Here is a 25,556-nt window from a genome sequence, read left to right as displayed (position 1 = left end):
GTAATGACTTGAACTTTGTGGCTTTGCTCTACTTTCTCCTCCTCTGTCTTCACCGCCCAATGCGCCCCCCTTCCCCCCCCCCCCCCCCCCACCCCCACCCCCCACCCTCCTTTACAACTATACCATTTTATCTTATAAATCTTAAATTTCACAAACAGTTCGAAATCATGGCAGAGCCTCACTAGATGTTTCTGCTTTATTATATTTATATTAGATATCTTTGCATGTATACCATCTATTAACAAACAAATTATATAATTGCCCATATTTGTGTACATATAATGTCACAGAGTCGTTCATTCTAAGTGACACTTGAATAACAAAAGTATAAGAATATTGTACACAACTCAGACAATATCTTCATGATCTAATAGGTTTTTTATTTTTTATTTTTTTATTTTATGGTAAGTCATTTCCTGATAAAATTGAAATCTGACTCTCAGTTTTTTTAAACACCATTATATTGAGAACTACATAAAACACACAAATAACTTAAACCAGAAAATCATGCCACTCAATTTGGGTACAGAATCAAAGGTAATTAGTATACAAAAGGGTCCCTTAATTAAGATCATGTCTAGCCTATTGAACTACAAGAAATAGGAGAGAAGAGCGTATCACATAGCTAGTGCAAAAGAACAAGATTATTTCAACTTCGAATAGAAGCAGATACAGCTTCATGTTAAGTGTTAACTTGTCTTAAATCATGATTACAAATAGATCAGAGACAGGGCTCCTCCACCTTCCATATCACTGACTTGCTAACATGATTACAAATGCGTTTGCAAAAAACAATATTAAAGCCTTGCAATAAGAAAATTGAAAAGGGAACCATTCAGGATGGAAAAAATTGGGATCTAAGAAAGGGCACCCCCTTCTTTTTGCTCTAAGAAAGGGAATTACGGAAGGACAAGAAAATATATTAGATAAAATAACATATTTTTCTCTACAATTTTGCAAATATTTGATCTGATACTTTGAACGAAATCAGACACAAAAATGGAAAATGCACTTCAATTTATCATACATATAACCACCTATATAAGCATTCTAAAGTAAGAAAGAAAATAAGTAGTTAAATGCACTTCAGTTTAACATCCATATATATATATATATATATATTGATAGAATTTAATGTCCATATTTGTTCAATCATCAAATTCCATGCAGCCTAAAACAAAGATCCTTGCAGCAATTAATAAAGTTAATTTCGCATGGGAAGACAGGAAGAGAACCTACCTTACAGCCTACAATATCTGCCAATTCATCTTCTGCTCAAACCAATTCACTTGAAACCCATATTCTTTTTTAATGCAGAAATTTCCCAATGCAAAGAAGCAGAAAACCAAGATAACCAAACTATGTTAAATTTCCAATAGAAGATGATGCAGGGATCATCTATAATGAAGTTTGAAATCTCAATTTCCTTTCCCACTTGAAACACAATAAGAATACCTCTTGCTGCTCTTGCAATCATCCTTTTCAGCATCTTCATAACAAAAAAGAAACATAAGAGAAGGGCTATAGGATCTCCCTTACATAACCATCTATAATGCTGAAAAGGCCAGTTGAAAATATGTTTACCAGATCTGAGAATGTCATAGTGGAGATACAAGCTAAAGTCCATTTTGACCAGCCAAATCTGAAACAAATACAGAGGAAATTACAAAATGTCATGCCTCTACGCATAAAACAAAAACAAATTAGGACATCCAGACTCCACACCCAAAACAACATGCATGTATCTCAAGCATCACTGCATCACTCTTCCCAAGAACCACATATTATTGGCTACCATGTGATTGATGTTTCCTGTTTTTGATCTGACACATGTAAACTACTAAATTTTTAATCAAGTCATGGGATTAAAAATCTTGCAAGATTATGTGATTGATGTTTCCTGTTTTCAGATATGTTCAATACAATCACTGAATGTCATCCTTTGTTTAGAAGCACATTTTCTTGGATGACTTCCAGACTTTATATTGCACTCCAAGCTTTCAATGTATTTTATATTTTTCTGCCATGCTTGATCTTTTGAAAATGTTGCTTTTCTTTATGCTGGAAACAATGACGAATAATATTAAAAAATAAATAAATAAAAAAGGGGTACATTTGCTTCTTTGTTGTTTGTTATAATTGGGCTTACAAATATACTATTTCTCATCAAGAATCTGTCTTTTTTAGTGTAACAAAAATAGGATGGTTCATGGTTGATACATAAACAGGTGTGTATGAGATAGAGAACCTAATATAATTTGATGCCCCTCAAATGAATATTATCATTTAGAATCATACGTATAATACTTAGATAAACAATAAATATCTTTTGGTATGTAATTGAACAGTTTTAATTTTCTCAAAAATCAAATCAACAAGTAAAATTATAAATAATGAATGGAAAGAAGAAGAAGAATCACCAACTGCAAAAATGTTCTTTCTATTTTCTTTTGTTATCTTCTTTGAATGGATCAAGTCAATAAAATTGTCCAATAGACCAAAAAAACTTATTTCAAGTCCTCAGCCTGCAAAGACGAATATAGACTTTTACATTGATAGTATAGAGTAAAAAGATCATGTAAATGCCTATAAAATGAAAAAGTTGCACGCCAAAGAAAATTGTAAGTTCTTAGACTACAACATTTGAAGGGAAAAAAAACAGGTGTAGCCATGAGTTTTAAGGCAAACAAATTAAGCAGAAATGTATTAAAAACATGTTCAACAGGCAAAATACCGATTTGTGCATAAGGTTTCTCAATAGATAGAAGCATCATTGCACACAAATTTAAATATCTGATTGGAAGCCAACTTCCAGGAATGATGGTTTACCGGGGCTGAATTGCTAATATTTTTGCCCTTCAAAGGAATAACTTGTGTGATTATATTTATCATGTAAATACAAGAACACATGATTCAAGAACAAAAAAAAAAAAAAAAGACTTTTGCATAAAAAGCCGAGTCAGAAGATCATTTAAATGCCTATAATAGAACACATTGGACAGCAGGTGAGCATAGCAGAAAATAATATACACTGAAACGGTGTTGAAAACAAAATTGTATACTTGAAAAAAAATCTAGTTCTGGGAAGTCATGAATTGATTGTACCACTCTTTTCTACCTATAGGTAGTATTTTGAGAGAGAGAGAGAGAGAGAGTCCCAGCTCATAGTCCTCAATGTCCAGAGTTTGGTAATTTTGCCTTTCATCATGGTTGTCATTTCTTTATATAAGAAATAAATCTTTGAAAATTGGGAAAGTTCTATTATGGTATGTTCGTTCAAAAGATCTTAATTTGAAATTTTTTATAGTTCTTTAAAATTTTTCAACTTCAGAAAAATTCTAAATCAAAGTAAATATAAATCTCTGTCAGTCTGTTATAGGCTTGTGAAAAGAAAATCTTACAGACACCATTACATGAAACCAACATCTTGATCAACTTGCTAATACCTGGATTTTCATAAGCAGCTTTTACAAACACACACACACCAAAATTCAATGAGTGAGAGTCCAGGAAATTATTAGAGAATTTAAAAACATTAGGAAAAAAATGCAGCAATAGTCCAAAGTCCAAACCATAATAAAAAAGAAATCATAGACTTAAAAAATGTCTATTCCAACAATACTAAGGAATCATTCCCTACAAAATTGTAAAATCAGATAATAATCTTCACCTCTATTTGGCAGCCAAGGAAAAGAATAACGTCAAGTTGAAAGTTGATTGAGAAAAATACGGAATAGCATATTACCAAATGTATTAAAACAGAACATTTTGTGAGATAATGCTAATAACCATAAAAATAAAAATAAAAACAAATTATAGTTCAGCAATGACAAACCAATAAAAGAAGCAACAGCAAGCTGAGTAGGGGCATCATAGTCAGGAATGTTGAGCCACAGCCCATGAGAGATGGCAGTAGACGCTCCTCTCAAGCTAAGGGGGTATCCACGAATGAAGTCAGCTCCTTCCCTATATGGATCATAGAGGGTATTGAAGAATAATGGTGTTGATGGTGTCAGCAGGTTCTGTATGTGTTGTGCTAACGCATTTATCTCTTTACAGCTCGGATCCTTTGCCACCTTTTTTCACATTTTATTCCAAGTTTCAATGACACAAACAAGATAAGGAAAAGGAAAACGGTGCCATACATATCAAATTATTGTGTCAAGAATGAATTAGCATTTTATTCAACTAACTAGGTATAAAATGTTATGTTCAATCAAATTAGTATTGATGCTTTATTCCACTATCCTTTATAAGATCCCTCGTGGACCTTACGTATTGGAATCATATAGCATTAGCATTTTATTGTGACTAGTTCTTTAGATCCAGATAATATGAAGCATGGCTCAAGAACAGTAACACATAAACACTTGGGGAAAAAAAATGCGGACTTCTTCTAATTAGTATTGATGCTTTATTCCACTATCCTTTATGAGATCTCTCGTGGACCTTACGTATTGGAATCATATAGCATTAGCATTTTATTGTGACTAGTTCTTTAGATCCAGATAATATGAAGCATGACTCATGAACAGTAACACATAAACACTTGACAATGCGGACTTCTTATTATTACAGTATTATTTTATTTTTAAAAAAAAGAAAGATTTCCTATCAAAAACATAAAACAGAATAGGCCAAACCTCATTTACGAGTTTAAAACTGTAATTTTGTCAAATTTCAACAAATAAGCAAATAAACAAACTAATAACAGCAAGCCTTACCAAGAGTGATAATAAACTGAACCTGGTGTTGCGCTCACGAGGCTTGACAAGCTGAATAGGGGCATCATATTCTATAAAAAGAAATAAGCACAATTATCAGTTCTATAACATCGGATTTTAGGATAGCAATACAGAAAATGAAATAATGCAACTGAAAGAACATTGATATTTAGGTTAAGGAACAACACATATAAGACAATAGAAGTAATAGAAGCTGACAATAACGTTTTTGAATTATTGGGGAAAGCTCTCAATGATGAAACAAGAAACTTACCAATCATCAAATTGGGGTCTTCACTGTCGAAATCTGTGTTGCATCTCCATCAGAAACCCCATCACAATTACCAATTACCACATGTTATAACTCAAAACCCCTAAATTTTCGACATAAATAAACCTTAAATAGCCACCATTAGCACAACCATAAACCCACTCATCAAATAATTCCACCAATACAAAACCCATACATATAAAGACATAAATATCACTTCCAAAGCTCATAAATCATATGGGAATCCTTATCAAAACTTAGATAAAAATAATCTCAAACAAGAGCATAAAACCTATAAAAAGAGATTAGAACTTTTACCTCAAATATAGTATGTGAAGGTGCTTAGATGTTCTTAAGGATTTTCCTGGTGATCTTGCCAGAAAAAAATGATGGTGAAGATGGTGGTGTGGAGTGTACCGGTGGAAGAGGATGAGAGAGTGAAGAGAGTGTTTGAGGGAAAAATGAAAAAGAAGAAAGGAGTGAGCCGGCCAAAGAGATGAGCGGTGGAAATTAGGTGGGGTAGGTGGGGCACTAAAAAAAAAAAATCAGACCTTTACTTTTCTCTTTCTTTTTTTATCTTGGGGCGTTACAGGCTGGGCCACTGAAGATGAGCCCAAATCAAACAGATCAACATTTGATGAGTCAAGTGCCAAACCTAAGTCTGTATCCATTGGAAGTCCCAAATCTGGATCATGTTGTGGTTGCTCTATATACTTCATATCTGCTCTTGCAGCGCGACGTAGGGACTTCAACATGAGAGGGTGGAGATGCTTTGAAGCTGTAAAAGCTGAGCCTGTAACGCCCAAGTCTGATCCATTTTCTGTATCCATTGGAAGTCCCAAACCTAATTGCAAAGAAAGGTGCCTATTAACGGTAGGAGGGCAATTGCATTCTACATGGACTCCTATCCTTTCAACGATAGGATCGGCAATATCTCTGGATCGAGGAGGATTAAAATTGATAATTTCACTGTGGATCTCAACATGATTCCGATCAGTTAGTTTCAAGTCCGGAAATAGTTCCTGCAATGATCTCTGACGTCTACAGTAAAAACACAGATAATCAAACCTCCCATATTTTTGAATGAATTTTCTTGCTAACGTTCGTTCACTACCATTGATGGAGATGATGACATAATAATTATAAGCATAAAAACGATCACAATAAGAATCTTTTTTTCTAAAAGCAATACAGAGAGCAATTGTTGGAAATTCGGGACCAATCGAGAATGATATTAAATTTCCATCCCTTTGATGGTTGAACCAATCTGGAATATCATTCTCATCTCCTGCTACCTCAAAACCATCTTCACAAATGCGGCTTTGACAAAAGGGAAGCAATGTATATGAGTGTGGAAACATTAACATGTGGCTTGTGTCACCTAAACATGGAGGTAGATTTGGTGGAAGCCTTATGATTTTTGTAAGCAGCTGCATGCAATTAGCAAATTCAATAAGTTACATCTTAGCAAATCATGTAGTATTTGTGAAGGTAACACAAATAGTTTCTTAATATCTTTAAGAGAGAGATATACCTGAAACAATGATTGTAAATCCAGCGAGTGGCAACTTTCTACTTCTACACGTCTTACACCATGTGGAAGCCTTAGGATTTCCCGCAATTCATTGCAACCCTTAATAATAAACGTGTGTAATCTCTCACATCTGCTCATGCTTTCTGGGAGGGTGACAACTTTGCTGTCGTAGATGTGTAACTCTTCCAGTGTGAGAGGGCAACAATAATTCAAAATAAATTCTATTTCTGAGCAAATTTTATCTTGCCCAATAACTAGACGTTTCAACATTGGAAAAACATATTTGGAAGAGCAACCAAGAGAGTTGCACATTGGCTGTCTATCAATCTCCACATTCTTTGGAAATATGAAATTGCCATAAAAAGAAAGCTTCTCTATATGTTGTAAATTATAGATGCTGCCTGGAAAATGTGCCACTCCTGAATTCGATGATATTCTTAATTCCCTAAGCCCAATCAAATTCCCAAATGACAGAGGCAATTCATTAGTACAGTTCGCCTCAAGTGTTAAATAGTCAACACCTTTCATTTCGTGCAAGATATTTGGGAACTTCTTAATCCTATAGCATTCATCCAGATCAAAAGATGTAAGAGATTTCATCGTGAGACAGTTCGGAAGAGTTTCAAGTTCTACGCAACTGGTAAGGTCCCACACTTCAAGCTTATCAAGACGCCCCACGGAGTCATCAATCTCAACTAAATTATCACAGTAACTATGATCCAATGTCGTTATGTTTGGGGTCATTGATAAGTCAGGTATTTTCGTAATCAGATTGCAATAACTGAAGTCCACATGTCTCAAAGATACAAAACCCTGTAGAAAAAAATTTGAAAGTTAGAACACGGTTTAACCTTTAAAGAAGTATATATAAATAAACTATAAATTAAAAACTTAGAAAAAATAATAATTTATAAAAGCTAATGATCATACCTGCTTGAGTACTGGTTCCTTTAATAGGATAAAAGGCATGTTAAGCACAACCAGTTTTTTAGGAAAAAAATTTGGTGGCCATGAAGAAAATGGATATTCACGCCAATCAAGCAAGCTTAATCCATTGGGAAGACATTCAAGGGGTCCTTTGCAACAACGTACATTACGAATCAAAAGCAATCTAAGATTTTTCATCTTACAAAATTGTGCCTTTATTTGCACCTCTACTTTTTCTGATTTAGGCGGCCACAATATTATGCTTCGAATTTTAACTGAACCCTAGTTGAACAATAGGGTAAGTGACTCACCAAAACATATAATAGTTAATGAAATTTAAACAAAAATAATATTCAGAATAAATAAATAATTAAAGGGAAAAATGTGTAATACACCTCTCATGTGAAGTAAAGGGAGGAAGTGTATCAAAATAACATGCATACCTTATCTTCAGTTAATATATCAAGGGCTTCCTCATAACACCATAGTCTGCTACGTTCTCCAGGGTTTTGTGGTGCTTCTTGTCGAACAATGTCCATACCCATTTGTTGTAATAAGTCATGCATCGACAAATAATCATCATATTGATCAATGAGACACTTATCAATAAGTTTTCCAATACCATATTCTGGGTTTAAACCGCAAGCTTTCAATACATCCTTAATCATATTATACCTCATGTCATATCCCTTGAAGAAACATGCAATATCAAGGAAAATATTCCGTTCATTTTCGGTTAATCCTTCATAACTTCTTCTTAGTATTTTTTGAATATCTTCATGAAGATTTTTTTTATAATAATCTAAGGCATCATTCCAAAAAGTTATAGTTTTCTTACACAAATCACAACCCATTACTTTTAGAGCTAGAGGAAGGCCTTTGGCATAACTTATAGCTTTTTTCTCAAGTTCCAAATAATCTTCAGGGACTTTGTTACTTGGGAAGGCATGCATACGAAAGAGTTCAATAGCTTCATGTTCATCTAATTCCTCAACATCATAGGAATAGGTTGAAAGACCATTTCGATCATGTAGCAATCTTTTATTTCTTGTTGTCAAAATGATCCTACTTCTAGCAAAGCATTCACATCGTCCGAGCAATGTTTCTATCTGGTCGGCATTATCCACATCATCAAGAATGATAAGAACCCTTTTTAGGCGAAGAATTCTATTTATACTTGCGGTTCCTTCATATACAGTACTCACCCTCAAATTCTTATCCTCTGAGATACCCTTAATAAGTGCCTCTTGTAAATGGATTTTGCCTTGTTCTGTCTTTGACCACTCTCTAACATTCTCTACAAAACTTTTTGCTTTGAAATGATTTGAAAACCTCTCATAAATAGCTTTTGCAATTGTAGTTTTGCCTATTCCACCAAGGCCAGTGATCCCTACCATGCGAACATCATTTGATTCAATATCTAGAAGTTTTGTTACTGCCTTCATGCGAGAATTTATTCCAACCAGCTGCTCATTTGATGGCATCTGAATGAAATCAGAATTTAAGATCTCTTCAACAATTTTTTGGACAAGTTCAGATTCAGTGCCACTGTCATTCATAGAGCATTTAATTAACACATGCAACAAGTTGGACTATGAAAAATAAATAACATAAACTGAATGCAAGATGTTTAATTTTTACATCACAATTGAAGTGTTGTTAGATGAAGTAAGCGACATGTAACTCAGATTGAAAATTTTAATTTAATTCATTTTTTTGGGTAGCAATTAGCTTTTGGGATGAAGTGGCATTAAAAGTCCACTTAGATGAGAAAAAATGAATTAAGTTTTTTTCTTTAAAAATTTTCTAAATATTATGAGGGGTGAAATTCCTAATTAATAATGGTAAGTAATCTAATATTAAGTTCTTTTATTTCCATCTTTAATCTATAGCTAACTAGCTTAGTACAAATGATTCTTCTCAAAATGAAAAAAAGAAAAAAGAAAAGAAAAAGAGGATTGTATAAAAGATATGACAAGAAAATTTTACTTTCATAATTTAGTAAAATTGAAAGAGAAAATAAAAGCTAACAATTAATTCTAGTTGTTGTTTAATCAATCAATATATTACTAAAAACTGAAGCGTAGCATTTAATGTTGCTACGCTTCCATTGAGCCACGTCAGCAGCCATGTCATTATCAATTTTTTTCCAATTTTTTTATACAATTTTTTAACATTTAAAGTGAATTAAAAACTCTATTATATTACAATCAAAATATCATATTTAATTTATCTTATTTTTAATTATTCTTATTTATTATTAAATTTTCAATTTCATTTTAACTTTTTATATCCCCACTACTCTCTACCTTAACTTTCTTCAACCTTTCTCATTCCATTTCAACTTTTCATATCCCCACTACTCTCAATATTAATATTATTCTATCTTTTTATCTTCCTTTATTTTTTACTCTTCTTATTCTTATCCTCATGCTATAAAATTGTCATTCTCCCTCTTATTCCATGCATAATTTCTATTTTTCCACACACAAAAGCCCCTCTCTCTCTCTCTCTCTCTCTCTCTCTCTCTATATATATATATATATATATATATTTCAATTTTTGGTGTATATATATATTTTTTAATTTTAGTGTAAAGGTTGTTATTGATGCAGTATTGCCACCAAATTCGCAAAAATCAGTTTTAGACTACAAGATCAGTTAGTTTGCTAAAATTGGAATTGATAATCCAGCTTGATATTTATTTTATATATGTTGTTATCATAGCATAACTAAAATAATATGGTGTTTATTGCTATACATTTCATTTTTATTATTTTATTCTCATCTTATTTTATTAAACATTTAAATTTAGCAACATCCTTCATATCATAATTATTTATATTTTGTCTCATTTTTTTAAAAATTAAACGTATAATATTTTATTCAATAAATAAAAATTGTTCTTATAAAGTCTTCCCACGAAATGTTACAATGCATCAATGGAAAAATGAAATACAAAACAAATATCAATTTAGAAACACTCAATTTAAAAAAAAAAAAAGAATAAACAATTTCTTATAAAGTATTCCCATAAAAAGTTACAATGCATTAATAGAAAAAGAGAATACAAAACACATGCTATTTTAGAAACACTAAATTTATAATAATAATAATAATAATATCAAACCAAACATATCATAAAATAATAAACTAATAGTTATGGATGTACTAACTTCATGGCAGCAAAATGGAGTAAAATAAAAATAAACATAAACGTTACAATATGCATATTTAGTACATTAGAATTATCATCAAATTTGGGAAAACAATAGGATGTTAACAAAGAGGGAGAGAGAGATTAGTAAAAGAAATCAAATGTCAATTAAATAAATTAATTAGTAACTGTTAATTGGAAAACAAAGAGACTGACGGCTAAAGGAGTAAAAAATTAATTAAAGATAACCCTACGAATGTTATTATAAACTTTACAATGCAAATAAATAAATCATTAAATTCACTTAATTAAACCATATAATCAACAATTAAATAAAATCATATAAAATTTAAACTTGAAACTAATCAAACTCTAATCTAGAAATTCATATTTATTATCCCCCTTTCAAAAAAAAAAGAAAATCATATTTATTATCAAAACTAAAAGAAAAACGTTCTTCAGTAATAATAGAAATATATAAGAAATAAAGATGAAAATTTTCAAAATCTTTTTTTTGACATTTCATTTAATATTATTTATAAATAATAAAATATATAAAAAAAGTCCTTAAATGCTAATATTCTTCACACACCATGACTTTTAAAATCTAATAAAAGGTTCGAAGAATTTAACTCTCATTTAATGCCTCTATTATGAAAATCAACAATTAGTAAAATATGATAATAGTAAGAAACGTTATAAATGAGAACATGAAAAAACTAATTAGCTACTATTATTATGGAATAAATGTCTTTTTTTTATGCATCTAAGAAAATGAAATGTATAGGGTTTACTTATTAAGGTATATGTAAAGATTCACATTAAAAAAATTTGTAAAGGTTTTTTGAAAAAAAAAAAAAAAGTAGATGTAAGGTTTTTATTAACTTAAAAGACAATGAAAAACCAATTTTTAATTACTACAACCGTCGCTACTCTATAAATCACACACAATACTATATTCAATATCCTAAATAACAAAATTAGGCCCTTTTGGATATACATCACCATATTCAACTTATAAATTACAACCCAAATCAATCATACAATTACACAATCAAAGCATGAACATGTAACATGTATTACCTTCTGAATTATTACTTAGAATTTTCACAATTATTGAAAGAGAATCTCCAAATTTAATTTTTAGAAAACATCAAGACAAGGTGAATTTTATTCTTTTTAACTTCCATAGAAAAAAAAAAAAAAATTATTACGCACATTATTTCAACCCTTATGGAAAAGAAGGTTTACATGTAGCATGTAAAACGTGTTTAATTGACTTAGAGATGTAAAAATTAGTCAACCAACTATGGTAGAATTAAGGTTTTAAATTTTAAATAAAACAATTCTACAATAATAAAAAAATTATTTTGTGATAAATATGATTATGAAATGCATTACTTTTCATTAAATTAGTTCAAATTACAAAATAATAATAATAATAATAATAATGAGATCACCATAAAAAATAATCACGCGCAACGCGCGGATCTGTGACTAGTTGACAATAAAATTTAATGGACATCACAAAACCATTAAAAATCTTGAAGATCAACAAACAGGAGTATGTATTACTATAGAAATACCTGTCTTTGTCTTTGTCTTTGTAGTCCCAGCCAGAAATATTGGCTGCGTTAGTTAAATCCTCCCTCCACCTTTGTACCTTCGTCTTATCTTTAATTCTTTTTTCAAGCTTAGTCAGCGCTTTTCCAAAATCCCCTTTTAGCTTACGAACTTCAGATGGATCCACTTGATAGAAAACTGGTAGCACTTTTTTGGGGGTACACTCAATAATCTTAGCAAGTTCATCCAAACACCAACTAGAGGATGCATAGTTTTTAGAAAATACAACTATTGATGCGCTTGAGTTTTCAATGGCTTTGAAAAGCTCTTCAGAAATGTTTTCCCCCCTAGTGAGATTATCATCAATGAAGGTTCGAATACCGTGTTGATCCAAAGCCTTATATAAATGGCTTACAAAACCACGGCGAGTATCTTCACCTCGGAAACTCAAGAAAACATCGAAGTCCTTGGGTTGGTGAGATGAGGCCATTCGGATTCACGAGCAGAAAGATGAAAAAAGTTGAAAGGAGAAAGAGAAAGAAAGCTGTGAAAGCGGTATCAATATAGAAAGTGAGGAAAGTGAAGGACGAATTAGGAATTGAGGGTGAGTGAATGGATGCAAGAGGCTAGGCTTTAAGTAGTCTCTCTTTCAAAAAGTGACACGCATTTTACATGAATTGCAATATCCTGAAAGTTTCTGAGTAAAGCCCAAGAATAACTCTTTGAACCTTCAACGAACCATACCGGGGTCATTACTAGTCAAAAAGTAATGTAAAATAAAATCCTTTAGCTGGTCAAAAAGTAATGTAACATTTACTTAAAAAGTTTGTGAAAAGCAATGTAAAAAGAAATGGATCATAATATTCAACCAAAAAAAAAAAAACTGATCACAAATCAATATGATAAAAAATTGTTTGTCCTCTTTTATACTCTAACGAAAGATTCTGGGAAATTTTCTAGACGCGTGGTCTGTAATCTACTCTTAAAACATCAAATGAAGGGTTGGAAATTTTGTAGACCATGCCAAATTTGTTTGTAGTCTCCCTCTCTCAGAGTGCTTGGTGGGACAAAAAATTGGTTGAAAATTTTCACAATTACACTGTTTTCCTCAAAAATTATGTCAGTCTACTCTTTTTCTCTTTTTGAATTAACACAACACAATATTTTGCGAAAGACTAAGATTTTCTGACATTAATACTGTTTGGTGAAGAAAAAAAAAAAAAAAAAGGAAACTTTCATATTACATAACATTATTTTGCAGTTTGCTCCTCAAAAGTGGTGCCCGGCTTCTCCACTCTGTCTCTCTCTTTGAAATTAGCACAATGTTTTTGGACGCTGAGATTGATACAATAATTTTTCATTACTTGCAATATCATGGAAGTTTCTGGGTAAAGCCCAAAATAACTCTTTCAACTTTCAACGAACCATACCGGGGTCATTGTGGTCAATCAAACTATGTGATACACGTAGATGTCCCTCTTCCACGCAATCTTATACAGCTGTTCCACTAACTTTAAATCAAGTTAAAGCTTGATTGACAGAGAGACAAATCCAGGGGCTCCAGCGGGTTTTAGAGAGAGACACAGAGACAAATCTATGGGCTCCAGCGGGTTTGAGAGAGAGGGAAAGCTTGTTTGCAAAAAATAAAAATTATTTTTTTTGGGGGCAAATTATAAAAACAACTAAATTTATTGTTTTTGGGACAAATTTCAACTAAAATTTTTTTTGTTTTTGTTTTTTTGAATTATTTTAGTTTAAATCAAAATCCTTCAGTTTTGTAGGGGGTGTTTGAGAGAGAAGTTTGAGTTATGTTGTTTGGGTGTTTTGATATATGTGTAGATAAAAAAGTGTGTGAAAATATATATAAAGTTGTTTAAAACGTGAAAAAAGTTGCTAGAACTCATCTTCCAAACAGGGCCTTATTATTTAAAAGATACTAGAATTATTTCCGTTTTTGAATTATTTGTTTTGGTTTTTGATACATTAAAATTTTTTGTTTTATTTTTTATTAATTTATATGCTGATGTGGTAATTTTTAAATGCCTAATAATTTTTTTAACATTATTCTAATAGCTACATCAGCATTTATTGTGCAACAACACACTCTGTCTGCCACATAGGACTTTTCAGTTAGTAGGTTGACAGCAATGACCAAAATGGAAATGATTTTCTATTTTCAGGGACTAAGGTAGGCACAAAAGTGTAATTTTGCTGCAAGTTTATACTAAAAAATTACAAATTAAATTTATAGTGAGATTTACAATTTATGTAAGAGAGGAGAAGTATGTATATATGTTACTCTTGGAATATTCAATCATTTTCCTAGATTTTTGCTTTAAAAACCAGGCTTTGCCAAGTGACACTTAAAATTGAAAGACTCTCTACGTTCTTCCAAGCCAGAAGACTTTTCTATTAAGTGCCACATTAGTTTACTCTCTCCTAAACCTGTCTTTTGGAATGCCTGAACTTTGACACAATCTCTTCTAACCTCTTGACATCTATTTCTATCTCCACTTTTTCCCATACATTTGATCATTTGGCTATGAATTCATTTGGCCTAAGCTATAGGGTTTGTATGGGTTGATAATATTTAGGCTCTATAATAGCATTTCTTTTATTTATTTTTCCATAAGGGTTATGTAAATAATAACAAATTACTAGATTTGCCAGGTGTTTGACGAAAGGCTTCTAATAAGTATTTTATTTTTTAATTCTCATTTGAGTCTTTTTTTGTTTCTGTAAGGACACAATTTGTAACGACCCATAATAATGTAGGGTTCATACGTAAAAAGGTCCAAACAATATCACTTATAGAGCGTGGGTTTGAAAGGCAAGGCCTTGGTCACCAGACGAGGGTTAGTCGTCTTGTTCGTATGGAACTAGGACGTGTTCACTCAAGGAGTCTCTCTCCTTGAGGCGGTCTGGGAAGCTCTGGTTCTTGGCCTTTTTTCCCAGCCTCTTTTTGGTGCGTCAACCTTCGCATTATATAGCCCTTCTTGGTTGATCTTAGCCCTCCACTTGTTGATCAGGCAGGTGCCTACTTCAGTACCCGTCCCATCAGCTGTCCCTCCTTGCTTTTTGTTAGTTGCGATGATCGAAGTCATCCTGTTCAGGCGTCTTTTCTCATTAACATGGTTAGGACGTTGGCGGGTGCATTTAATGCGGAGGGGACGTATTTACCCTGAACCAGTTTCGCATCGTACCCTCACGTCAGTCCCATTCTACTCGCATCTCCTTCAGGGGGCTTTTTGGGGGCAGCCCTCAACGAGACGTTGCTCTTCCTTTCGAAGTCTTGGAGTGCCGAGGACAGGGTCATCCTCGGCTGTGCCCCCGGCATTTCGGCCTTTCCCTATTTGTCCTCGACAAATACCCTCCTCGGCACGGGCCCTGGGCCCTAGTAGAGCGTGGGCCGGATCAAAAGTTCCCTGGCCCTACAATAGCCCCTCAAAATCCTGCTATCCGGCTCCTCGGATGGATAGGAGGGTTTTGATGACATCAGACATCTGTCAATGACTGTCAATCCTTATCACCTATCGGTTCCCAAGACCTTTTGTCTGCCCGAGACACGTTCCTGGAGACTTTGGAAGGTGGAACGTGGCCTAATTAAATGCAGGCAGCTTTGTGTTTCCCACGTTCTACGGCATGATGGAGATCTAATGGTGGGGATTCCTTGGCCTTTTTGGGCGGGAAAATTCGTGCAGTTACTCTCAATAGGAAGTGTAAATGACTTTTGGAACGGATCTGTCTCTTCAGTTTTGCACTTTAGAGTTCTAGCGCGTATTCCTTGGATTCATCTGAACTTTCGTCCAAACTCAAGTCTATCTCCAGCACAAAAAGCCTGTCCGAAGCGTCTTTCCTCTTTTCTGTAAGTTCCTTGCCTCCATTAACTCGTGCCTTTTCTTTTATGGGTTTATTTTTCTCTGGCTCCCTTTCTTCTCCCGTCGCTGGTTGAGTTTGTTTAGTAAATTGTAGAGATGGCTAAATTGAGACTGAGGAAATTAGTCGATACTAAAGAGGCGATGAAAAAGTTCATCGCCGATTACAGAATTCCTCCCAACGTAAGTCTGAGGCATTGTAAGATGGGGGAGTGGTACTATTTAAGGAGAATGGGCGAGGTGGTAATTCCTATTCTCGCCTTCATAGAGGGGGGTATGAGAATTCCCATGGGGCCGATAACGAAGGGTTACCTTAGTCACTTCCGATTAGCCCCCACCCAGTGCACTGGCAACATGTTCAGGATTCTGGGTTGTGTGGATGCCTTAAACGAAAAGATGGGGCTAAGATTGACCCACCACGACGTGAATTGGTGCTATAATCTCCAAAATTTAAAGGGGAAATCCTACTATATGAAGACGAGAGACGAGAGGGTTCGACTAATTCAATGCCTCCCTGATTTTAACAAAGGATTAAACAAGGATTTCCTTATTGTCTCCGGTGAATGGCATGATGGCGATCCATGCCCCACGGTAGAAGGAGAACCAAGTGGGGTATAAGGAATGGAAGGGCACCGACCCTTTGCCCCATTCTAATTTAATATGGTTCGGTAACTAACCCCGCGCATGTGTATGTGTGTGTGTGTGTGTTTTTTTTTTTTTTTTTTTTTTTTTTTTTTTTAGATCCACACGCTTTTCACCGGCACTTTCACCTAGTTAACTGGGTGGACTTGGAGACTGTTCTTCAAGCAGCAGTTTTCGTAAATGACGAAGATGGTCAAGTCCGAGCCGCTCACAAAATCTTAGGGTACACTCCCCTTCAGAAGTCATTTGCCGATTACAGGCACGTGATCAACGCCAGCCGTCCCCGGCTTCCAAAAATTACAGTGGTCAAGTCGGGATTTTTAATCTCCAAAGGATCATCTGTCCCAGAAGGCGTCCCACTGGTGGACCTCTCCTCATCTCATCAAGTAGCGGAGGACGAAGGCGAGTTAGATAAATCCGAGGAGGGATTTGGGGTATTTGACCTAGCCGATCAATCCGAGAATCCTTCTGGTGATATAGGTGACCCGTCCTTGTCCGAGGCGGAATTGTTATCAATAGGCACATCTTCCCAAACCGGGATGGGACTTAAAAGAAAACCCCCGACCAGCTTACTCGACCTCCTCGAGGGTCAGCCGGGGAAGGGTGCGCAAGGAACACTACAATCCAACACTCCGTCTCCACCACCTCAGCCCCAAACCATCCAGACTAGGTCATCCTCTACAAAGTCGCAGCCACAATCCCCCCGGCCCAAACTTCCTGCTCCTCCCCAACCAGCTCTGCCTCCTTGGCCGGAGACCACCGATTCAAAGAGAAAGAGAAGTCCCAAAGGCAAGGAAACCATGGATGGAGAAAAATCCCAACCTTCTAAGGAGAGGGAGGAAGCCCCGCGTGCGAAACAATTGAAGATTGGGCACCAAAGCAATGGTAAAGAAACCGAATCCCAATCTTCCTAAGGCAAGGGAAAGGGGATCGAGGCCCAATCCTTGCCAAGCGCCTGGCTTCCCGCCCCAATGCTCCACGGGGGGCCACTGCTGGAAACCGCGTCCATGAGGGACCTTGGAGATGGCGAGGGTGGTTATGTGGCAGACACACTAGGGCGAACCATGCTACTTCCCACCGACGTGGATGGGTTGAAGAAAATGAGGATGCATGAGGTTTTCCTCAATACTAAGAGGTACTTGGGCATGGTAAGACTCTTGAAACCTAAAACTGTATTAACTCTTACTCTCGGTCTGTCATTCACGATGTATTCATCTCCCTTGACAGGCTCTCCAGGCCACCTATAGGATGGAAGAGGAAGTGAACAAGCAGAGTAAGGCGGCTGAGAATGAACGCTTCAAGCGTTTAGAGGCCACACGGACTCTCAAAGCTTCTGAGGACGACCTCACCAAGGCCAAGGCTGCCTTAACAGAAGCTATCTGAGATAGGGATAGTGCCTCGACGGGTTTAACTAGTGCCCAAAAATAAGCCGAGGACCAAACAAAACGTCTGCTCGAAGCCGAAGACCAGTTGCGAATAGCCAAGGAGCTGATCAGTGATTTAAATAAAAGACTGACCTTGGCAGAGAATGACAAAGGTGTGGCAGAGTATGCCCGGGACGAAGCCATGAGGGCCAAGCGAGAGGCTGAGTTTGCCAAAAACGAGGCTGAGGCTGCCAAGGAAACGGCCGAGGATGAGGGTTACAATGCGGGGGTAGCTTACACCCAAGCCTCCCTTAAAGCCCAAATTCCTGGAGTATGCAGACTTTATTGCTCCCAGGTTTGGGAAGAGGCCTTGAAGCGGGCTAGGGTGGATGCTTCGTCTGATTTATGGAAAGCGGAGAACATATTCTACCCTACAGCCATCCGTGAGGCCACCTCCACCAGCTCCGAGGCTGTGAGCGACCAACATGAGGGAGGGGTCACTCAGTCGGAATCTGTACAGGTCGGCGCCTCTCTTGGCGAGCAGCTTAAAGGGGGAAAGCTTCAGGATGTGATAGAAGCATCTGAGCGTATGGATCCCGAGGTACCCAAAGAGGTTGCTGAGCTTGTGGTCGGCGCTCAGATGCCTAATGCCGAAGAGCCAGCCATACCTGCCCAGCCCCTACAGGTAATTCCCCTCGCTGTGGTCCCCAAGAGCACCACCACTGATCCTGCTCAGTCTTCCCCAAAAGGGACTGTCCTCCAGGGTGTCGAAGCTGGTCCCATTCCGCCTTCCCAGGGTGTGGCCGAAGCAGAATTGAAGAAGTAGAAACCCCGGCCAGGCTCCGTATTTGTTTTTAGTTTAATGATTAATTAGTTTCCTCTTTTTTTTTTTTTTACTGACAAATTTTGTAGTCTGCTGGTAGTTTGAACCTGTTGACCACATATATGAAATTCTTTTCTTCCTTTTTCCTTTTGGTTACTTGTTAGTTGTCCTTGTCGATATTTATTACTATTTATGATTTCTGAACTAATTATCATAACATGTATGCATGATTGCACATATGACATGTTTTAGGACCCTGTTTCAGAATGCTAGCACGCCCGCCCCCATAGGGTATTGAACTCGTGTCTGGGCCTATTTCAACAGGTACATAGGCATCACCTGAAATATCATATGTGCCATTAGGACCAACTTGGTTCTGTCCAAAACTTGATTTTTTAAGTAGTTGGTTTCCCCATAGGTTTGAGTCCGAGGGCCATGCAATACCTTGGTTCTGTCTAAAACTTGATTTTTAAGTAGTTGGTTTCCCCATAGGTTTGAGTCCGAGGACCATGCAATACCTTGGTTCTGTCTAAAACTTGATTTTTTAAGTAGTTGGTTTCCCCATAGGTTTAAGTTCGAGGACCATGCAATACCTTGGTTCTGTCCAAAACTTAATTTTTAAGTAGTTGGTTTCCCCATAGGTTTGAGTCCGAGGACTATGCAATACCTTGGTTCTGTCCAAAACTTGATTTTTTAAGTAGTTGGTTTCCCCATAGGTTTGAGTCCGAGGACCATGCAATACCTTGGTTCTGTCCAAAAACTTGATTTTTAAGTAGTTGGTTTCCCCATAGGTTTGAGTCCGAGGACCATGCAATACCTTGGTTCTGTCCAAAACTTGATTTTTTAAGTAGTTGGTTTCCCCATAGGTTTGAGTCCGAGAACCATGCAATACTTTGGTTCTGTCCAAAACTTGATTTTTTAAGTAGTTGGTTTCCCCATAGGTTTGAGTCCAAGGACCATGCAATACCTTGGTTCTGTCCAAAACTTGATTTTTAAGTAGTTGGTTTCCCCATAGGTTTGAGTCCGAAGACCATGCAATACCTTAGTTCTGTCCAAAACTTGATTTTTTAAGTAGTTGGTTTCCCCATAGGGTTGAGTCCGAGGACCATGTAATACCTTGGTTCTGTCCAAAACTTGATTTTTAAGTAGTTGGTTTCCCCATAGGTTTGAGTCCGAGGACCATGCAATACCTTGGTTCTGTCCAAAACTTGATTTTTTAAGTAGTTGGTTTTCCCATAGGGTTGAGTCCGAGGACCATGTAATACCTTGGTTCTGTCCAAAACTTGATTTTTAAGTAGTTGATTTCCCCATAGGTTTGAGTCCGAGGACCATGCAATACCTTGGTTCTGTCCAAAACTTGATTTTTTAAGTAGTTGGGGGGAGTTAACCCCTCGACTATGGCGTGGGACCTTGGTTTAGGGGAATTACCTCCTCGGCTAAGCCCCTAGAACCATCCGGGCTGTTGACGCTATGAAGCGCGGCCCCTAGTGAAACTTAGTAGAACTTTACACTAGAACACTACAACCGATTGTTGGAAATGACAAGGGAACTGTCTCAACCTACCGCCTGTGCCAACACACAAGCCTTCCCCACAGACAGCGCCAATTGTAAGGACACAATTTGTAACGACCCATAATAATGTAGGGTTCGTACGTAAAAAGGCCCAAACAATATCACTTATAGAGCGTGGGTTTGAAAGGCAAGGCCTTGGTCACCAGACGAGGGTTAGTCGTCTTGTTCGTACGGAACTAGGATGTGTTCGCTCAAGGAGTCTCTCTCCTTGAGGCAGTCTGGGAAGCTCTGGTTCTTGGCCTTTTTTCCCAGCCTCTTTTTGGTGCATCAACCTTCGCATTATATAGCCCTTCCTGGTTGATCTTAGCCCTCCACTTGTTGATCAGGTAGGTGCCTACTTCAATACCCGTCCCATCAACTGTCCCTCCTTGCTTTTTGTTAGTTGCGATGATCGAAGTCATCCTGTTCAGGCGTCTTTTCTTATTAACATGGTTAGGACGTTGGCGAGTGCATTTAATGCGAGGGGGACGTATTTACCCTGAACCAGTTTCGCACCGTACCCTCACGTCAGTCCCATTCTACTCGTATCTCCTTTAGGGGGTTTTTTGGGGGCAGCCCTCAACGAGACGTTGCTCTTCCTTTCGAAGCCTTGGAGTGCCGAGGACAGGGTCATCCTCGGCTGTGCCCTCGGCATTTCGGCCTTTCCCTATTTGTCCTCGGCAAATACTCTCCTCGGCACGGGCCCTGGGCCCTAGTAGAGCGTGGGCCGGATCAAAAGTTCACTGGCCCTACAGTTTCTATATAGAGAAATCTCCTATGGTGGAGCTTAATTAATACTCTAAAACATTGACAGAGAATCGCATGGTTAGCATATGCAATTGGTGCTTCCTAAGTCCAACACATTTTTTCTTTTGTTTTACTCTGTGACAATTAGTGCTGTCTTTATTTAACTTCAATTGAAAAGAGAAGTGATTTGGTTCAATGGTTTTTGCTGAAGCAATTAAATAACCTCCATCCTTTCAATTTCAAAAAAGATGTTAAAATTCCATTTTTAAAGAGGTGAGGTGGAAGTTCAAATGCAAAAGTTGCTCTAATAGAGCGCCACATGGCAGGACCTCATATTCTCTCGCATGAGGTCTTTACTTTTATATATATACTAGTCACAAACTCGCGCGTTGCGTATGATAATTTTTTTAGGATGATCTCATTAAATATTTTATTAATACTATAATTTTAATTATTAACCATTGGTTTTTCATTAGTTTTTAAGTTAATAAAAATCATAAATATACCTTTTTTTACCTTTATACACACACACACACATATATAAAATGTGAATCTTTACATATACTGTAGGGGCACAATTTTAATGGTCCAATCCTTATTGGATAGATCTTGGCCCAAGAAGTCCCACACAATGAATTTCTTGTAGAGTATGGGTTGAAGATCTTGGTTTCAGTTAGCTCAGACGGTTTGTTGCATGGACTATGGGAATACAGAAATAAGAACCAAGAAGATGAACGTGAAGAGAAACTTTATTCATTGGCATTCATGCGTACAGTAAAATTTTCTTTCTATGTTCTCCTTCTTTCTTTTTCTCCGTCCCTCTTCTTGAGGGACTCTTACATGTTTATATAGGCCCTCTCCTATCATCTGAGCTTTACACTTATTGATCATCCAAACCCCTACTTGAGCACCTGTCCCATCAGACACCCTTATCAATTTTTTGTGAGTTGCAGTGGCCAAGGTAGCATTGTTCAAGGGTTTACTCCTCATTAATGCGACCAGGAGAGTAGTTGTGATGCATTTAATATGGTGGTGGCAGCCTTTGATGAGATATTTCAGGTTCCCTTCTTTTTTACATGTTTGGAGGACGGACTACAGTGGCTGGGGTGCACCTTTGATCCAGATTTTGCAATGTCCGAGGAGGAATTACTCCTCGGATACGTTTTCTTTGCCCCAGTGGGCCTAAATAAGGATTGCCTTGGCCACGATGCCTCCTCGGACGGGCGTCTTCTCGGATGGGCCCAGGGCCTGGCCAGCCTATATTTCTGGGCCGGTCCCTACAATAGCCCCTCAAAACTCCGGTTTTGATCTCATTCAGAGGAGAAAAGCGGGGTTTTGACATTACAAAGGATGGAATTAAGTAGGCCCTGGTTCGCGCATGCGGGTAGTTGTTTTTGACGCGCTACAATTTACGAGGCGCGACCATTTACTCCAGGTAACTTTATGTTCCTTCTATCCAACGGTGAGGCGTAGATCTGATGGCCAGGGTTTTTCCTTGAATTTTTTGAGCGGGATTGGTTTTTTCTCTCTCCTTCTTGCTATATAAAGCGCTAGAGAGGCTCAGCTTTTCTTTTTATCTGCATATCAGAACTCCAGAGAACTCCAGCGCCCAGAGATCTACGAACACTTCTGTTCTTCAAACCTCCATAACCGTTTTTGTGAAGCGTCTTTCCCAGGAGAGATTTCCAAGCATCTTACTGAGCATTTTGTGAAGGTACTCGTAAGTTTTGTTCGTTTCGTTGTTTTGAACTTCTCCTCGAATTTTCCTTTTCTCCTCGGTTTTCATTCCCGTCCCTCCAGTTTAACTTAGATGGGTAGATTCAAGGACCTAGTAGACACCCCGGCTGCCATGGAGGCCTTTAGGGCAAAATACCACATCCCATAGGGGGTGGTTCTGCAGTACTGTCCCCCAGAACGAGTATTGACAGATAGAGGCGTGGGCGAAGTTGTCATCCCTATGATTGCCTTTATAGAGGGAGGAATGACATTCCCTATGCGTAGGATTACCCGGGACTACCTGTTCAACCATAGGTTGACGTCGCATCAATGCGCTCCAAACATGTTTAGGATACTAGGCTGCGTAGATGTCCTGAATGAGCGAATGGGTCTAGGCCTCACCTGGCATGATATGGTTCATCTGTACGAGTGCCACTATGTCGAGAAGGGGGAGTATTATCTTAAGTCCCGATCCGAGGTCGTTAGGTTGATCTCCTGTCTCCCCATATCCAATAAGACTATGAAGGAGGATTTCCTTATTGCCACAGGAGAATGGAGCGATGGTATTCATTGTCCAACTCGGGCAGGAATCCCAGGTGCGGCGCCTTTAGGGCCAATCCTTTTAGGGAAAGGGTTTAGCTCTTTGGATTCATTCTTCTCACTTTCTTTAGAATCAAAAAATTTTGTGAACTAACCCTATTCTTCTTCTCGGATATTTGCAGATAAAGCTCACGTTGCTCCTCGGCTGAGCCACGTAAACATTCCGGCCCTGAACTACCTTCTAAGGTCAGAAATCTACGTTGTCGAGGACAGGCAGCTACGTGCAGCTCATCTGGTTTTGGGCTACCAACCCCAAACCCGTTCTTTCCAAGCCATTGCCCACGCCATACGAGCTGGTAGTCCAAGATTGGCCAGGATTGACGTATCCAAGCCCAAGTTTCTAGCCCGACAAGATCTCAAACCAGTTGTGCTACCTGGTGTTCGGGATCCTCCACCAGCCGCGCAATTGCCTTCGCTAGAGAACCTTGAAGTTGCTGCGCAAGTCGAGGAAGAGACTGAGTCTTCTCGTCTTTCTCTCAAGGAGGAAATAGACGAGTTTTATTTTGAAGAAGAGATTCCTAAAACTCCTTTGATTGAGCTTTCAGATCCTGAGGGAGAGCAGGATCGAAATTCCGTAGTCGGCACCCCCATAATAATAGCCTGTTCGGAAGACTCCTCAGAAGAAGAGGTAGACAATATGGCCTCCAGCAAAGGAAAAAGTCTTCGCGAATTAATGTCCTCCCGAGGCAAAGGCCAATCATCGAAGGCGCCTGCTCAGCCGCAGACCCAGGTCCTCCCTCCTGTTGCTCCTCAGGTTCCTTCTGACCTCGGCCTTCTAGGTTAACCTGGACCTAAAGAAGAAAAGGCCGGTTGATACCTCTGAGGAAGGCGAGATGGTTCCCCGCTCGGTCAAGCAGCAAAAAACCACTCAGGGGCAGAGGAATAAAAGGGCTTCCTCCGTGGAGAGCTGAGAGGAGGAGAATCGGGCTGAAGTGCGTGTTCAATCACGCACTTGGAGCCTAAAGTTGGAGCTAGATGGGGTTGCTATCCCTTACACTGCATCGGTCCAAGAATATAATAGGGGCCGAGCAGGGTACATAGCTGATGCTTTGGAGCAACCAGTACTCCTTCCTCGAGATATGGAGGCCTACAGGTGGTTCTCTCAACCCGAGCTTTTTCTATCCCTCAAAAGGGATCTCGCCATGGTAAGTGACTCTTTTACCCTTTCATTAAATTATTAAACCTTGTTGCATTCTAAGACAGTTTTGTCTTGTTGGCAGATTACTCAGCAGGTGTTTGTGGATGAGGAGTTTTGCCGCGGCAACCGCAGCTTGGCTGAAGCTGAGGCCCAATTTCGAGTCGAGGTGGAGAAAACCGCGGGGTCCCTCAAACAAGAGAACCTTGAACTTGCGGAGAAGTTCAAAGAGTCGAAGAAAAAGCGCCGGAGTGCAGAGGCCGGCTTGAAGAACGCTGAAACCCAAACGGAGGACCAGCGCCAACAATTGTACGTGACTGAGACCAACCTGGCCACTAAAAAAAAAACAGTGCTGGATCTCAAGGCCGCGCTACAAAAAGCTGAGGAGAAGGTACGGCGGGCTAAAGAAGAGGCTCAGCTGATTCGGGAGGCTGCCGATGCTGAGAAGAAAGCTGCTTATCAACTTGGGGCTGAAGAAACTAAAGCCAGGCTCTCCGAGGAGATTCTGGAGGTGTGCCGGGATTACTGCAGCATCTCATGGGCTCATGCCCTTGATGCTGCAGGAATTCCTGCAGACTCGGCGCTGAGATTGCCTGAGAAGGTATTCTACCCGCAGGAGATCCGAGAGAATCCCGATGGCGCTCCAGCAGCTTCTGAGCAAGTGTTGACTATTCTTGATGCCTTCCCTTTGCCTGATAAAGCCAAGGAATCCATCTCCGAGGTTCCTCCTCCTCAACCAGAGCAGAAAGAGGATCCTCCTGCTGAGGCTTAGTTTATAGGTCTTTTAACTGTTGTATTTTCTTTTCTCTTTTTTTTTTTAGAATGAGAGTTGTCTTGTTTTTCATTCTTTTGTAAAGACCTCTCTTTGTATTGATCTCGGCTTATTAATATAGAATGTTCTCTTTTCACTTTCTTCTGATATTTATT

The 25,556-nt window shown here is 38.0% G+C and overlaps 1 protein-coding gene across 3 annotated transcripts in view; it reads right to left on the bottom strand.

Moving 5' to 3' along the window:
* LOC115984131 (TMV resistance protein N-like) overlaps positions 1 to 12,986 on the bottom strand; it is a 28,120-nt gene extending 15,134 nt beyond the window's left edge. Inside the window, exons 1-10 of one of the 3 annotated variants that reach the window (XM_031107053.1) lie at positions 12,200 to 12,986; positions 7,900 to 9,004; positions 7,460 to 7,738; positions 6,530 to 7,342; positions 5,314 to 6,425; positions 4,999 to 5,098; positions 4,747 to 4,795; positions 1,585 to 1,642; positions 1,456 to 1,489; positions 1,240 to 1,303 (exon numbers count right to left, since the gene is read on the bottom strand). In XM_031107053.1, the coding sequence (XP_030962913.1) occupies positions 5,541 to 6,425; positions 6,530 to 7,342; positions 7,460 to 7,738; positions 7,900 to 9,004; positions 12,200 to 12,666 (3,549 nt within the window). In that variant the 5' untranslated portion in view covers positions 12,667 to 12,986 and the 3' untranslated portion in view covers positions 1,240 to 1,303; positions 1,456 to 1,489; positions 1,585 to 1,642; ... (1 more) ...; positions 4,999 to 5,098; positions 5,314 to 5,540. Of the gene's footprint in view, positions 1 to 1,239; positions 1,304 to 1,455; positions 1,490 to 1,584; positions 1,643 to 2,420; positions 2,526 to 3,835; positions 4,077 to 4,746; positions 4,796 to 4,998; positions 5,099 to 5,313; positions 6,426 to 6,529; positions 7,343 to 7,459; positions 7,739 to 7,899; positions 9,005 to 12,199 lie in introns of all 3 variants that reach the window. The other 2 variants (XM_031107052.1, XM_031107050.1) reach the window with 2 other exon arrangements.
* Positions 12,987 to 25,556: the final 12,570 nt, after the last annotated feature.

Source organism: Quercus lobata, chromosome 4 (assembly GCF_001633185.2).
Source record: "Quercus lobata isolate SW786 chromosome 4, ValleyOak3.0 Primary Assembly, whole genome shotgun sequence".
NCBI lineage: Eukaryota > Viridiplantae > Streptophyta > Magnoliopsida > Fagales > Fagaceae > Quercus > Quercus lobata.
This window is presented reverse-complemented; position numbering and strand designations above follow the sequence as displayed.